The sequence below is a fragment of the Chelon labrosus genome, assembly GCF_963514085.1.
Source record: "Chelon labrosus genome assembly, chromosome: 24".
In the NCBI taxonomy this organism is placed as follows: Eukaryota; Metazoa; Chordata; class Actinopteri; order Mugiliformes; family Mugilidae; genus Chelon; species Chelon labrosus.
The window spans coordinates 8045057-8061078 of record NC_140357.1 but is presented as its reverse complement, the minus strand read 5'-3'; the positions used below and the strand labels follow the sequence as shown (position 1 = coordinate 8061078).

At 42.9% G+C, this 16022-nt stretch overlaps 1 protein-coding gene across 3 annotated transcripts in view; it reads right to left on the bottom strand.

Moving 5' to 3' along the window:
- Positions 1–16022, bottom strand: part of mgat5 (alpha-1,6-mannosylglycoprotein 6-beta-N-acetylglucosaminyltransferase) — a 70274-nt gene that overhangs the window by 14939 nt on the left and 39313 nt on the right. For all 3 annotated transcript variants that reach the window (XM_084574331.1, XM_084574333.1, XM_084574332.1), the window contains 2 exons: positions 12754–12887; positions 7248–7381 (listed from right to left, as the gene is read on the bottom strand). In XM_084574331.1, coding sequence (XP_084430457.1) covers positions 7248–7381; positions 12754–12887 — 268 coding nt within the window. The remainder of the gene's footprint in view (positions 1–7247; positions 7382–12753; positions 12888–16022) is intronic.

Here is a 16022-nt window from a genome sequence, read left to right as displayed (position 1 = left end):
CCAGAAGACGAAAGGAAAGTGTTTGATTTTCAATAACAAGGACAAAACACAGCCACATATGTAATATATATATAAATCTTCCCTCATGTCTCCTGCTGAATATATTTTTCACTTTGTACTGAGTCATTTGGGATCTATGTACAGTATGGATGAGTGCCCTCAAGGCTCAACCCTTCAGGGAGGCAGAAGACATTAAAGTTGACCATTTTCTCCATAACGACAACAACCCTCATTCACCAGTACGTGCACAAACCAGATTATTATTGATTACGTTATTTTTTACCACTCGTGGTTCAAGAAGATGCCTCATTACTGTTAAACGCCGGCTGTTTCAAATTCACACGCAGCTCCCGCACACTCCTGCACCTGCCTTTGAAACGGTTCTGCCTTTAGGACATTTCCCAGCTTCGTGCGAGTGTGTATATGTGTGTGTGTGCGCCACCGCAGAGCTTCCTTCTGGGGCTTAAATTTCAGGTAGCCGCTCGTCGGGGTCCCTGGAGGCCTGGGCTATCAGATGCCTCCAGTCAGCCTGCTGTAACTAAAGCAGCCTGGTGTGTGTGTGCGTGGGGGATGAAGTCCTAATTAGACGGTGAAATCACTATCCTGTAATCTTTTCACTCAGGAGAGCTGTGGTAGGATTTGCGAGAGTGAGAGAGAGAGAGAGAGAGGGGGGATTTAGAAATGAAGGTTACTGATAGATACTGTAAGCAAAGATCAGAAGAAGCTGAGACACCTACTATTAAATCTGATGTTGTACCTCTATATCTGAGGCAAAAATGAGCTAACGGTTGTGTTGATAATCATCTGAAAGAATGACAAGGAAACGACAAGAGGAAGCAAAATAAAACTGAAGGAAGACAGAATAAAGTCTCTAAAAGCAGCAGGATGTGTGCGATGCGTTGTTATTGTGAGCGCTCCAGTGACCGTGACTGTGTGTGGAAGAGGAACATACAGCGCACTGCCATGATCCTTCAGGGCAGCGCCACACAAAGCTTTACGGTCACTTGCCAGATGCTTTCTGGAGCGTGGCTGGATTCTCTCTCGCACGCACAGACACACACTTGGGTTGGAAACGTACGTTGCACAAGGAACAACAACCAGAAAGTGCCATGTTTTTTTTTTTTTGATTCATTCTTTCCGTTTCTTCGTGTAATAATATTACTTCATCTTCCATTCATAATCCTGTCTCAGCTGTCACCACACGAGGAAGTAGAAAAGTTACGACTCTGTAGCACTGACGCGCGTGAGGATTTCAGCAAGCAGACAGTGTATGTACACGACTGGAAGCGCATGCAATGTGCAACGTGAAACCAGGAAGAAGATCGATCACGGCAAGCTCGTACGGTAGCACGTGCTCGGGGAGTGATAAAATAACCGCTTAAGCTGGCGAAGTTGATTGAAGGAGGAGGAGGCGGGTGAGTTTTACGACCTTGTAAATCAGGGGGAATTTGTAAACCTTGGCTCGGAGAGGGAACGGGAAAGGCGGCCCTGTGTTGGGAGAGGGGAGAGTTGAGGCTTCTGAGACTCACAGCAAGAGAGAAAAAGGATGAAAGGGGCTGAGATACTTTAAATCCATCTATTTGTAGTTCACCTCTCAACTATTTCAAATGTTGACGATGTTATTACAAAGTCAATCGTCATAAACCAATACAGATAAAAGTTTAAAGGGATAGCTGAGCTTCTTTAAAGTGGGGTTGTATGAGGTAATTATCTGTAGTCAGTGTTTTACTGACGGTAGATGGTGCTCGACACGCCTTCAATTTGGAAGGCAGCTTCTGTGCTCAGTGAGCTTGGTGCAAGATAAAGCAGTGATAAATATAGTATAAACTTGACCTCATACTGGATGACTACCTCCGTATAAACCCAGTTCAAAGACCAAACTATGAAGAGTCTCCCAGGCAAAGAACAGCCACAGCACGGTTGCTAAGCTATGCATTTCCTGTTATCATTCAAATGAATAAGCTCAGAGGTATGTCCGTCAGTGAGGAACACCAGCTCTCTGATCCGTGGGTTTGGATTTGAACCGATGCGTCTGACGAGAACGTGTACACCGCGTTTATTATTGCATTTCTCCTCCGTATCAGTTTGTTCAGGTGCAGGGCTCCAGGTCTGAGAGCGGATTTTTCGATAATTCAACACCTACAGTCATCTTGGCCAAGACACCGGAGCTGATTTATCTTGCTTTACAGAATATTTTAACTGAAGCAATTGACTTTTTGTGGGTTAGTTTCTTTAGTTCTTTTTAAATATGGATTTCATTGTATTTTGAACATGTACATCACTGTATGTTGTGTTTTTATTTGACTTTGTTGTACCCAGGGGTGAAATAAAATATATATATATTCCGAGGCAAGTTTCTGAGTCTACTGTAGCGACCTCAGGAGACGAGAAGATATTTTGCCTCATCAGAATGCAAGCAGGTCCACTCGCTTTCGACTTACACTACCCTCCGACTGCCTTCAACATCAAACGCGCCTCAGATCATCTTCTCATCTGAAATAATTTCCAAACCGACAGACTCTAGGGCCCCCCCCCAAAACTGGAAACTTGTCAGTCAGAGCGAAATCGCTTCAGCCGTTCTTCAGAGAGGAAGAATCTTTCTCCCCACATAGCACACACTCCCTCATTAGATGCACATCTCTGTGGTGATGCAACACTGGGTCAGTCAGAGATAATGGCTCATTTTATGTGCAATCATATTTTTTTTCCCCAGTAAATCTTTTACGTTTAGTTGGGCTAAAATGCTTCTCCTCGCCACAGATAAAAAAAATAAAACACTTAGGCAAACACATTCACACACGGCTGATGTACCTGTAAAAAACAAAGCTTACAAGATGTACCGCAAAACCCACACGAACACAGGTTGTAAAAGAGGTGCCTGGCGTGCCAGAGAGCGGTATAACACTTCAGTGCTCTGCCATGCCTCATTACACACAAGAGTCTATAATCTATTGGAGTTTGGTGGCTGGCCAAAGCATGTTTTTGATTGTTAGACAGCAGAGGAGTCGCTGACACGTCTGCTGTGTATGTGTGGGCTGCATTAATCAGCCAAGTGTAACAGACTTGAGTGTGAGGAGGCACTGAGTCGCGAGTCCGGTACGCAGAGAATAAGCTGCTGGTATATTACTCCTCCCTGTCCCTGGAGTGACGGAAACACCTGTAACTGTCACACGCTTCAATTAAAAGCGACACCATTTCCATACATTTACACTCCTGCGCCGTGAAGCATGCAGTGAACGAAACAGGTGCCCCTCGCAGTCCATATTATTTCAAGTCCAAAGGTCGACAGTGATGCTGACTCTACTGTACTGTAGCCGTAATAAATTGATCATCTGATTTATCTTTGCATCCTGTCTTACCCTCATAAATCTGGGTTAATCAATGACTGCTTCTGTAAATGATCATGGAAACCAACCAACTCGATGTCCATTTCCTGTTGTTGCTCAATAAAACTGGGATTTAATTTGACAAATTATCCAGCCAGCTTAATTTATCACTTCAACACACACACACATACATTCAAACTTCTTTCTGAACCTGCATTTCAATTACCACTTTATTTTCTTTTAGTATTTCAAACATTTCAAAGAAAAGCCATAACAAACCACAACCTTGTGGGTCTGTCTTGGGTCTAATTAAATAAACCGTCGGAGACAGAAGGAGTCGATTTAATAACATTTCACACTCCAACAAAGCTCTTTTCTGCAAACGTCATAATCGGCTTTCTACCTTGAAACTCAGAAATGGTTTCATCAGATCAGACAGACGAGCACAGCAGAAGAGAAGGTTTTAATGTTCGACTTAGCTCCGTTGTAAAGAGATGCGGAACTGTTGCCCTTGCTGCTCTGCATATGCCAGCGATGTGTGTGTGTGTGTGTGTGTGTCCCCCATCAGCTCTGTGTTATTTGTCTTTCTTCATCGTGTCCTCTGATGTGCTGCCAAGGCCCTGCAGCTTTCCCGCTGTGTGCATCCTACTCATTCTCACCTTTTTCCATGCCGCCCCTTCTGCCTCTCATACAAACTGGAAGTTCAGGTAAGTCCAGGTAAAAGCGATTCTCCCTATTATTCTTTTTTTTTTTTTAATGTCGTGGGCTTTCTATTATCAAGCTTTAAGCTCCTCCTTAGGTGTGCCACACCCTAACATACACCATTCATCTGAATTGTTTGCAGAGTGAGTATAGGCAAAGATAAAGGGGGAGAACGGAGAGACAGTCACTCGCTCTGCATTTCTACTCCTCCGACTGGGTTGCTATGGAAACGTCTCCCTCAGAGGTGGTCCGGCCATTTTATTCCAGGTCTCACCATCGACGCTGCCTCTTTAGCAATGAAATAATTGCTAAACAGCCCGGTTCTTTAATCGTTAATCCTCCTCTCTTTGCCTGCGACTGTGCTCAGGTCAGATGTGCAACTCGGGACTTCGCAGGTGCATTTTCCACTCAAGAAAATAATTTTGCTTTATAATTATTCGTATTATATTCGGATCCCGAAGCAGTCTGCATACTAGCTCAGACTACTGCAGCCAGGCAGACCTGACAAGGCTTCTATTTATCATGACACAGGCAAGCTCTTCTCACAATTATGCCCAAAAGATTTCGGACACATGTCGTCTCATGAGGAGGTTGTAATCAGTGCAATTTGGGTTTTTTTTGAACACCCCCTCTGTAAGTGTGATTACTTGCTTATTAAATCTCTGCAGGACCCGAGAAAGACCACGTCGGTCCTGTGCTGCCATCAGATTCCTGCCTCCGAGGCCATATGGTATTAATGGTATTATTCTTGCACACATACATATAGATAAGCTTTAAACTAAGTTGTTTTCAAAGTATATCAAAATTGCTCCAATCCTGTTGGAGCACGAGACAGCTTCCTTTGGAAGGCCTGACGTTCAGTCCTTAGTTCTGTCACATCGAGCTGAAACATCCAAATACCATTCTAATAATCTCCAACCCTTTTATGTACAAAGCCTGAATCTTTAGAGGAATGAAGTATTTTTCCAAAGGAAGCTGTCTTGTGCTCATCTTAATGAGAAACTCGTGTGCCCAACTAAGCATCTGGTGTTCATCAGAAACAAACTGAGCAGTCTTTGACATCCAGCTGCATTGGTGTTGATAAAAACAAGACAGATAAACGTGATCCGTGCGCCACTGTCATGTCTGATCAGGGAGAGAGACAGAGCCCCTTTCAGTCGTCTGTACTTTACATAAAGTCTATTACTTTCCTCTTACACTTTAAGGGCCTGATAAGAAAAAAAAAGGAAAAAGAAGCCCCACGGGTGAATTTTTATCCCTGCTATTAGGATTTTGTATAAGAAGATTTTAAAAGTAGGCTTTTGGGGCAAAGACCAAGGCCTTTATAATAGTTTGGGTTTTTTAAAAGAAGCGTTTAAAGCAGATTTTGACTGTTTAGTTTGATTTATGAAGAGTTAAAGTGGTCGCAACTGGTTTTCAGAAAGAATTATTTATATTACTGATAATTCATTTAATCCTGGAAGAAGAATCCAAGTTGGGTAACCAATAAACACTTAAAAGGCAGCAAACACCTGTGGACTTAACTGTTGCAGGCTGAATATAAGTCAATTGTGATTTTTTACCTTAAAGCGTAATGAGTATCATGTATGCTCTTACTAAAGTGTACAGAAAGGGATTGAAGAACGGCACAATTTAAACGTACAAGGGAGGGAAAGTGAGTAAGCCAGTCAGCTCGTTATCAGTCAGCCCCAAAATGGCCCTTTAATTAAAAGCAGGAGGTAATGAACACGCTCGGGAGTCTGATTAGCAGCTAATGCTCCTTGCTGTGAGTTGATGGTCTCCCCACGTCTGCCCTTTTAAAGCTCGACTGAATGGCACGCTGCTGCATGTGCTCTGGCTCGGTAGCAGAAGCCACAAGCCACAGCAGAACGGCAGCTACCTCCGGATTAAAAACAGAAGCACCTAGGGATTTATAGCCTTATAACATGTCTCTGTGGTATCAGGGATGAAGGCTGAAGCAGCCAACTTCTGACACTCTGAGTGGTAGAGTGAGACTTAAGACTAGTTTACTAGCGTGGAAACAGCTGCTCTGGTGCCAGGGTACCATTCCTGACTGGTCCAGCAACACTATTTGCGATATAAGATCATTAGTTAGTTAGGTGAGGCTTATTATTCAATTCTCCACATCCCACGGCCTCCTGGTGTTACCTGAATACAATCCTCTCTTGTAGTCTCTATTATTATTCCATCAAGTTACTCTGTCAGACACAGTCAGCTGGATCCGGGGTGACCCACTCAGAAACATACATGGCTCCAGCTTAAAGCTTATCAAAGCGTGGGCAGTAATCCAACCATGCATGGCAAGCCAAACAATGTGCAAATCTCTCCAAGTCTCTAAGTCATTTTTGTCTGGGATACAGTAATCCCTTGGTCTCCGTGCTGCAGTGTGAGCATGCATTTGAATATATTAAAAACTCCACAGAGGGGTTGATAAGCTGAATTTTAGCTCCTATACCAGAACGTTATTAAGTTCCCCGTGAAAGTTTTACCCAAGGTCGTTCAAAGAGTTTCACTGCGGAGCTATCAGAGGTCTGAAAATGAGTTACTGTCCGCTGGTGCTCCTCAGCGTGCTTTAAGAAGTGTCCCTTTCATCTTCAGAGGGAATATATACATATTAAGGATTAATTAATTACAAAAAAATTAACGCATTTAATTTCCTGGTATACCGATTACACACGTCAGAGCTCGGCTAACGGCTACCAAAAAAAGCACGTTGCCAGGACTGATGGAAGACAAATGTTAGTTTAAATAAACTACCTGATGGAAGCCTTGATAAAAGCGGGGAGTTTGTGCAAACTGTACAAAAAAAACCACTTCAACCCTCCGGTGCCATCTAAATGCAAAGCACGTTGCAGTGAGCACGGAAACCGCCGGAGCTGTTAGCGCTAGCAGTCCCGGTCCGAGTACGGACGAGCACAAACTTCCATTTACATTAAAAAATGTTGCTTTTTTGGGGCAAATTATGCGATTAAAATGTGATTAATCGAGATTAATTCATTACGAAGCCTCTAATTAATTAGATTAATTAGTGATATATATGTCACTTTGTTAGAAAAGTTTTCAAATCCATCTGGAGGTGCGGATATGCAAACCACAAATGAGTAAGAAGTCAGGGACTGATTTTAAAGGTCAGTCAATATCCAAACGCGGTTTAAAAATGTGCCCAGGGTGATTCAGTGCACTTGTGAATGCATGCCAGCGTATTTAAGACAGGCGTACCTTCCAGAAGTTGTCAACTTTGCCATAGACGAGTGACTGGTTCTGCCTCTTGATGTCGTCAATGTGCTTGATGTCGCTGGCGTTGAGGTGCTGCTCAACAACAAAGCCCAGGAAACTGTTGTCTGGAGTGTGAGCTGCAACGGAAAGAAAAAAAAAAAATATTTATATTAATAATTCATAGGGACAAAACAGGAAAGAAAAAAGAAACCGAAAGAAAGTTGTAGTCAGACATCATTTACAATAAAATGACTGACGTGAGTAATTACCCGTGACTGTTTCATTTTATGCATCACGAGGCCAAAACAAATGCTTCAAATAAATCTTACACACAGAGCTCTGGGTTTTAGAGGTTATAATACCAGAGAGGGAAAGAGCTGCATAACACAGTCCAACAAGCACTCTGGGTTTTCGCTCCCTCCATTCTTCGCTCCCCAGTGATGACTGGTTACTATGGGAACCAGGGGATGAGCAGGTCAAGTGTGGAGCCCAAAGCTGGCAGCGTTTTTGTTTTTTTGTTGTGTTTTTTTTTTTACCTCACTACCATCTGCCTTGTAAAACAAATGTGAAGACAAGGGTTTTGGAGCTTGGACAGAGCAGATTCATTCAAGAGTGAAACCGCGTATTAATATTATTTAAAGCAGACTGAAAAGCAGACCTTTCCATCACCTCTGGAAAGGAATGAAGCAGCCTGCATGAGGGAGGCGTTTTGGTGCACAGTTGTGGTTTGTGCCGGAGCCCCGGGGAGCCGGTGTGGTCGGCGCTTGTATTTACCACAACCTTATTATTACCACAGGGACAAATTGAGGTCAGTCCATCATTCACGGGGGATGAAATTTGCTTTTGTATAGTAAATAAGACATGCTTTCTGTGAGATCATATGGGCAAATAATCTTAGTGCCACAGCTGTAAATTCAGAGACATGGTGGGAAATATTTAACTGAGACAGATAACAGTAGATGTACTGTCAAGGTTTTTCCATAAACAAGGTGTTTTTAATGTCAGGGTGTTGGCTGGAATGTGACTATTTCGTCCCGCTCCGACAAAAAGCCAGTGTTTGCCCGTTTAATCTCTCCGGGGCAGTTCACACACCGGCTCTGGCTAAAGACCTGGAGGCAAACATGGACCAGGAAATGTGTTATGCAGAGTAAATGAGCCCAGCGCCCAGTCCCAAGCAATTACTGAACAATGACCAAATGTGCAATGTTTCAGGGCGCAAACACGAGGCTTTAATAAGACCCTGACTTAATTCATAACATTTTCCATGTGTCATGGTTTTGAATTGAATTTTCTATGACCCTGTTTGGTTTTCCTTGTGTTTCCTATTTTTATATTGTGAAGTTCTTCTTTGGTGTTTCTTGTCTTGTTTTACTTCCTGTGTCTTCCCCACCTTGATTGATTGTTGGATTGGCTTCTCCTTGTGTGCTCCGCCCTCATTGGTTTCACCTGTGTCTTGTTAACCCCTCTGCCCATGTGTGTATATATAGCCCTCCCTTTCCCTTTGTTCACTGTCAAGTTGTCTGTGATGTTACCTTTGTTTAGCTACCTCTGATCTGCTACCACTGTCAAGTTGTCTGTTATATTTCCCCTGTGCCCTTACCTCTTTGGATTTCTCCTTTCCTTTCCTTTTCTTGGATTCGTCCTTGCTTTTTGGTCTTCACCAGTTTATTTTGGATGTGTGTTTGTATTACCCTGCCATCCCTGCCCTGCAGCGCCTGAAGTTTTTTGTTGCATTTGGGTCCAACTTCAACAGAGACCTGACACCATTACTGGACTTCTTGGGTTTATCACCGTTTGTTTTTCCATGGCAGCCAATGAAAGTGTAAATTAGCATGCAGAAAGCTCTTTTTTTTTCACACGTGACTGAATGTTTTTAAATTCAAATATTTACCTATTGTATTCAAATCCCGTTCTTGTTTTGCACGTCCCTGACATTACAAAACAAAGAGGCAGCTTGTACCTACTGAGTGCTGTTAGTCGACTTTGCATTTTGGTGTATGGGAGAGCAAAGGAATGTGGGAGTAGCTGTTATGAAGATCTGTGTGAGGCGTCAGTGTGGGCAGGAGCCTAGTGCACCAACTGTTCATAAAATACTTGCTAAAACAGGCATGATAACAATATTAATACAAACAGCTCAAAGACATCAAGATATATGAAAAAAAAAAAAAACAGCATTGCATCAACTAGTAATCACCAGTCCTTTTGCGATAAACTCTTCTGAAGATCTCTTATGTTTCTGATGGCAAGGAGGCTGAGCTGATCCTGGGCACTAGGCATAGGCAGCACTAACACTCATGTACCGAGCTAACTGTGTAAACAGGACAGGCTGTTAATTAGTGTTCAGCCCTCTTGATGCATTTGGCAACAGATGCCTCTTCTCCCACTAGAGCCGCCACTCAAAGTGTCACTCAACTTGCCACAGCTTCATTCGCTATTAGCTAACAAACAGCCACGGGAGGACAGGGTTGCAGAGAAGCAGCTGCTTTGTTGATCCTGACAAACTTGAGAGTGGGGAGGAGGGGGGGGCAAATTTGCTTTCAGTAATGAAGCCTGACCTCAGTCAGTTAAGAGTGAGTGGATGGACAGGGTAGAGAAGAGCTAAAATCTAAGAAATGTAAACTAGGAATTACGTGATTTAAGTTGCAAGTAACTACAGAGTCTATCCCAGCTGTCATCAGGCGAGAGGCGGGGGTACGCCCTGGACAGGTCTCCAGTCTATTGCAGGGCTAACACAGAGAGACAGACAACCATTCACACTCACATTCACACCTACGGCCAATTTAGAATCTTATCTGGAAGTAAGTTTGATTTAAAAACATTTAAAACTGCAAAGAAACATCATTAAATCACGATTAATCATTAAAATCTCCATCGCTCTGAAAAGGCTTCATCAAAGACCTTGTGGTCTTTACAACTTTTCTGGGACTGAAGTGTGAAAAGAAATAAGCGTGCACCTTTTATTTTTAGATTTCTCAGAATATAAAAGTATGAGGAGTATTTGTTGTTTCTTCAGTGGCTCAAATTATAGAGTTTAAGGCCCAGATCTGACGAGCAAAAGGTCTGGATGCCCTCCAATGCGAAGCTCAAGTTTAATTTAATGTAATCTTCATATTCCATCTTTGTTATCTTATCATAATAAGCCTAAATAAACATTTCCAAACAAAGGCATTAAGCCCTTTGAAATGTAAAGCCTTGAAGATATTTTTTTCTCTTTGCATTTCATTAACCATTGACAGGAGTTATCAGAATTTCTGATTTCGACTGCTCCTTGAAAAGCATGCACTGAAGGCATGCATTGTACCAGTCTATTGAGGTAGGTAACAAGGAAAGGGAATCTTAAATGAATGGGTTTGAGAGCTGTGTTATCAGTCAAAGCTTTCGAGGGGCCATTATTATGGCAGATCTCAGGGTCAATTACATAGCTGGCAGTGTTTGAAACATAAATACTATCTGCCGCTACGTTCAACCTCTGACCAGTAGTTATCATGTCCGTAAGGTAATAAACATTTAGCAGCAGGGACAGACGAAGGAAAAAGGTGCACAAATGCGTGCTGGGCATGGGAGATGACAAGGCAGAAATATATGGTAGAACCAAACGTCCTGCTTTTATTCTACGCAAGAAGAAAGACAGAACACGTCAGGGACACTTTGAATCACGGAAACGGTATACACAGGAAGGCTATGTTTATGGCTTCACTCAAGCAAACACAACATGATACTATAACTGAAACACGGTGAGCAGTGAAATGTCTGTTGGCTCACAAAAAAAAAAGGACATGAGTTATGCTATAATTTGTTTGTCTTAATCTTTACCACTGCTGTTCCTTATTGAGAAGATTTGCAAAAAGCTCAGGTTATAACCTGAAACCAGGAAGCAGTAGCATCACTGCTGCACTGTTTGGAGTAATAAATGTAAATAAAGGAGCCAGTCATTATTGAGGAAATAAGGTAACCTAAATAGACACATTGTGAATTGCACAAAGTATCTCTGTGACTGCAGAAGGCTTCACAATCACCTGAATGTATCTGTTTTCAATCCAACTAGTTCACTTTGGGTTAATTTCTTTTTAAGTTGATAAATAAATAAATAACGCTCCCAAAGCAGGATACAGAGCCAGCTTAACTAAGACATGCAGTTCATTCACACACATACTGTACACTAGAAAACACTCCCAACTCTGAAATAGATTAATGAGGTCAATTTGGCCTCGTCTTGTCTTGTCTTATTGACCATCGGCCACACACTCCCAATTCCCCCAACCAAGGATTTATAGAGCACTGACTAATCGTAACAAATGGGCCAATCTAAATCCAGAATAAATTGCCTACTGGAACCTGATTTGTCCACTATTACATCTCCATTCAATAAGTGAGATGAAATAAACAAAGAAGAACGAATATTCCTTTTTACTTTAACTTTGAGTAAGTGGCTATGGAGCTGCTAGAACTAAACTGGGTCTAATGCAGTACCAGATGAAGTAAAGACAGAAACTTGCCTCCAGACAAATAACTATGAAAGTTATCTGTGCAGATCCAGAAACACCTGCTCATACAAGCTCAGTATGCAAATATAATATGTGCAAGGTACAATAACAACAGGAAACCTGAGATAGTGACTTGAGATAGTGACTTGAACATCCTTAGAGGTGTTCATCTAATATGCTCTTTTGTGCTGCATGGTTCACATGCTGGTCTTAAGCCTGCAGCACAATGCAGAGGGAGAAAATAAATCCTCAAGTATTCCTCGTCTCTCGTGCCTGGAAGTGATGCCATTCTGTGGTTTTAACACTCGTCCAGGCCGCTGTGCACTTGTTCCGCCAGCGATATCATCTAACCCAGCGACTCTTAACTGGACTTTGTGCAAAAGCCCCAGTGTGTTATGAGAAAGACATACCCTATTCAGTGGACAAAGCCTCTATTCAGGTGCGGTGGCATTCTGGATAGCCCCGCGCTTCACCTCCTGAACGGGGATTGTAGGGCTAACATTTCACTTTCTCTTAGCCGTGGGGAAAAGGTCAGTACCCTAGGGGGCTGGCTCCCTTTTCCTTCCAATGTCGCCTGCTGCACCGCCACCACTCATCCACCTCAGCAAATGGGGTTGAGACTGTAGTTACAGAATGATCTCACAGTAGGAGCGAGGCGCACACACACACACCAAGCCATAAAACCTCCATGTCCTACATTCATAAGCACAGCAAAATGGAGAGTTGAGTGCCTGACCTCTTAGTTACTAATCGGCTTGATGATACTCCATTAGCAAGCACCATGCTGAATTTTTTATAACATCTTTTATGCCCCTTTTCCCACATCTCATTTATAGAAATGGTAAAAAAAGCCAAGGGTGTCTCACATTTAAAGTGATTTATAATGCAAACAGCTGTGTTTGACTAAATTTAAACAACAAAGAGAAACACTTTGTTTTGTTGTTGACTTAGAGGAGACAGTTACCACGGTGGTTAATGGGCGTTCTCCGCAAGAATATGTGTGTGTTGCCACCCTGCAGACTTACGAAACATGGTGTTGAACTGCTGCGGGTTGAGGTTCCACTTCCCCCAGGGCGTCTTGTGCCCCTTGGACTGGGCGTAGTGAGCGTGGTTGAACTCTGGTTCGGTCCCGAATGAATCCAGCACTCGTAACATGCACCTGTGATGTCACAGAAAGACACGAGTTTCAGTGTCTGCTCGTGGCCAGAAGCGCAGACACAGACAACATTCACACGAACATTGCTTAATATGCGACATATCTCGTATAAATGTACTCTAAATCAATTGAAATTACAGTGTTCTTCCAGTAATTGTCAACAATTTAGAAAATGTATGCCAACTTGTATGAGACTTTAGACGCGTTAAGGGATTTACATGTATTTTGATGCTGCAGCAAAGCTGAGAAAGCTCTGTAATAATGTCATAAAATATATCTATCCAGTGCCGCAGAGGAAACAGACAGGGATGTGTTTAACAGACCAATAATGTATGTACACAAAGTAAAAGATCACTTTTGAATAATTCCATTTGAGGCCATAAAAAAAAAAATACAGCTTCCATCCTCAGACTCAGGCCTGCCCTTTGGAGGTGTGAGACTGTGAATGAACATCATGGCTGCCTCAAAGGTCACAGCTCTGGATTAATTAGACCAGAACCAGGAAGAGGAACGGTAAACCGCCTGCTGACCTTTTACCGAGATGCTATGCATTCGCTAACTCATTCATTGTTACTCTTTCCAGTTTCCTGGATACCAGTTCGATTGCGTCTCGTCAGTCCTGTTGCCTACGTTTCGCAGTTGTTGTTTAGGAAGGCAAAGGGCCAATGAATGAAGGATAATACCACAAACAATCTCTAGAAGCAGCCAGTCGTGAGCAGACATGGGAGCCAAGCATATGCATACACCTATTTCTATCCCACACAAACATATAGAGAACTGCAGCTAAAAAAAAAAACTCCTTCTTCTCTTTTAGAGATCACCTCTCCGCCCAGCCAGCCTCAGTGCAGCTGGCTGTGTGAACCGTTAACGCCCTGGGAAAGAGCCTGGAAACAAGATTCACCAAGAGGAAACTTTAGAACGAAAGCAGAAAAACAACAACAAGTCCACGTGTCGTCTCCAGCCGCTCCAGAGGAAAAACAACCCTCATCTGCCAGCCAATGGAGGCGCGCTCAACAGATGTGGAAGTGCAGTTTCGGAGCCACTGCGCGATGTAAATAAGGCTGCAGGGAAGCTGCTCAGTTGTGGGCGTCGTAATGTGGCAGAAGCCGAGGCTGTTCAGCTCAACAAGTGCCCACGTGATGATACTTGGTGATTTATTCCAGTGGATCTCGGCTGAGAGAGGGGGTGTTGTTTTCAGTGTAAGAGTTTAATTTCACCTTAATGTAATCCACCTGAAGTGATCCCACATGGATAACGACGGCTATTATACGTGATAGCTTTCTCTCCTCCAACATTATCCACCATGTGAAATCAGGAATAAACTGTCCCACGTGGGTCGTTAGGAAACAGCAGTAACACAGGAATATTTAAACAGTGAGTCTACCTGAGGGGCTGTTACATGTCTGCGTATCCCAGAGGCTCAACAAAACATGTGGCTGATAAACAGTCATGTCATTGGATAAGATGGATTTGTCATCCTGCAAATGATGTCTAATTATTTCAAGTTATTTTTATTTTTTTTGATCAAATGTCCTCATTATAACCCATCATTACTCCCTTTTTACTAACAACGGGTCTCATTCACGAGAATGTTCTTAATTAGCGAACTTGTGCACACGCCTGATTTGAGGCAATTCCACATTTACAAACGGTGCCAACAAATGTAGGAAATAAGATATTGATGAATCCCAGATTGGTGCATAAAAGGTTGGTGAGCAGGGAGCACGCACTGTGAATGAGGCCCAATATGTTGGAACAAACTTTACTGGGCTGCTACCATTTACTAGTCTGGTCGTTACCATCCTACGTTTCCGCCCGAAATTTGATTTCGGTCTGGCACGTTAGTCTGGCCCAATGTAATAGGAATCTGTCTCCGTAATGGGCGGATGCTTATTTTGAGGTTTAAAATCATTGGAGTTCCCTTAACCAATCAGCAACATTTGGTAATGACGTATATTGTGCGCCGGAGTTCAGGCTCTTACGCTTACCACTTCCGCTTCCAGTTAAATAAATCAAACTTTTCCCAAAGCCAGTTGGAAGGAGAGCCACGACGTCCTTGCCATTTATAAAATTGACAAGACAAGCCTCTTGTTCTGGTTTTAATTCCGTGATGCTCTCGAGAGTTGAGACAACTCCGCGGATGGCTTCTAGCGTCTCTTCCTCCGTCGCCATTGTTGCTATGCTGTTGAACTACAAGCTTCGCTGGACTACAAGCAACTCGTAGTTCCGCGTCATCACTCAACTGTTCGCTGATTGGCGCGGTTACACGCAAACAGCGGAAGTGCAATTTGGCCAGACTCCGTGCCAGACCGAAATCAAATTTCGGGCGGAAACGTAGGATGGTAACGACCAGGCTAACCATTTACAGTGAATAGACATTAAATTCATGCATTGCACATTTTCTGGCCATTTGATCAATGATTTCATTCTAAATAAATATTCTTTCCACTTCTTTTTGTATGTTAAAGCCTCGGGTCTGACGTGCAAACAATAAACTGCTTGTGAACCATGTTTATAATTGACTGAAAGTCAGGTAGAGTCGCTGCTATACCAAACAACCAATACTGCAGCGGTGGCATGTCCCCACTGCAACATTTACAACTCATGCAACTGCAAGAGCAAGTGGTTGCTTTCAGTGTCAACATTGACGCGTTCACGAACGAGGAATACAGACACAGGTTTGTGGTGAAACAGTGTTCTTGGAAAGGAATGTGAGGAAGTGACGAGTAGAAACGAGAACGCAGAAGAGACAAAGAGACGGCGAAATGATTAAACTGAACATCGGTGCATTACTCAAATGTAAAAAATCTGTATGCTGGGACTGCAGCCGTGCTGAAGCTCGATTAAGTGACCGGATGAAAGCATTTACATAAAAGCAACGCTTGTTTTTGTGTACCCACAGTGTTCCCAGTTCTCTGAGTAGCATGACACACAATGATAGAGCACTGTAAGACAGATCACCACAAGACTAGGACAATAAAAAAACACATTCATCACAAACAGACTTGACAGACTTGGTTCCTTTGTGCCTAGACGAAAAATAAAATAAAAGCATAAAAAATGGACAGTGATAATGACTGAGCTCGTTGTCTGCATGAATTTTGGGGTCTGATGTGCAAACAAATTTGGCGTGTTCTG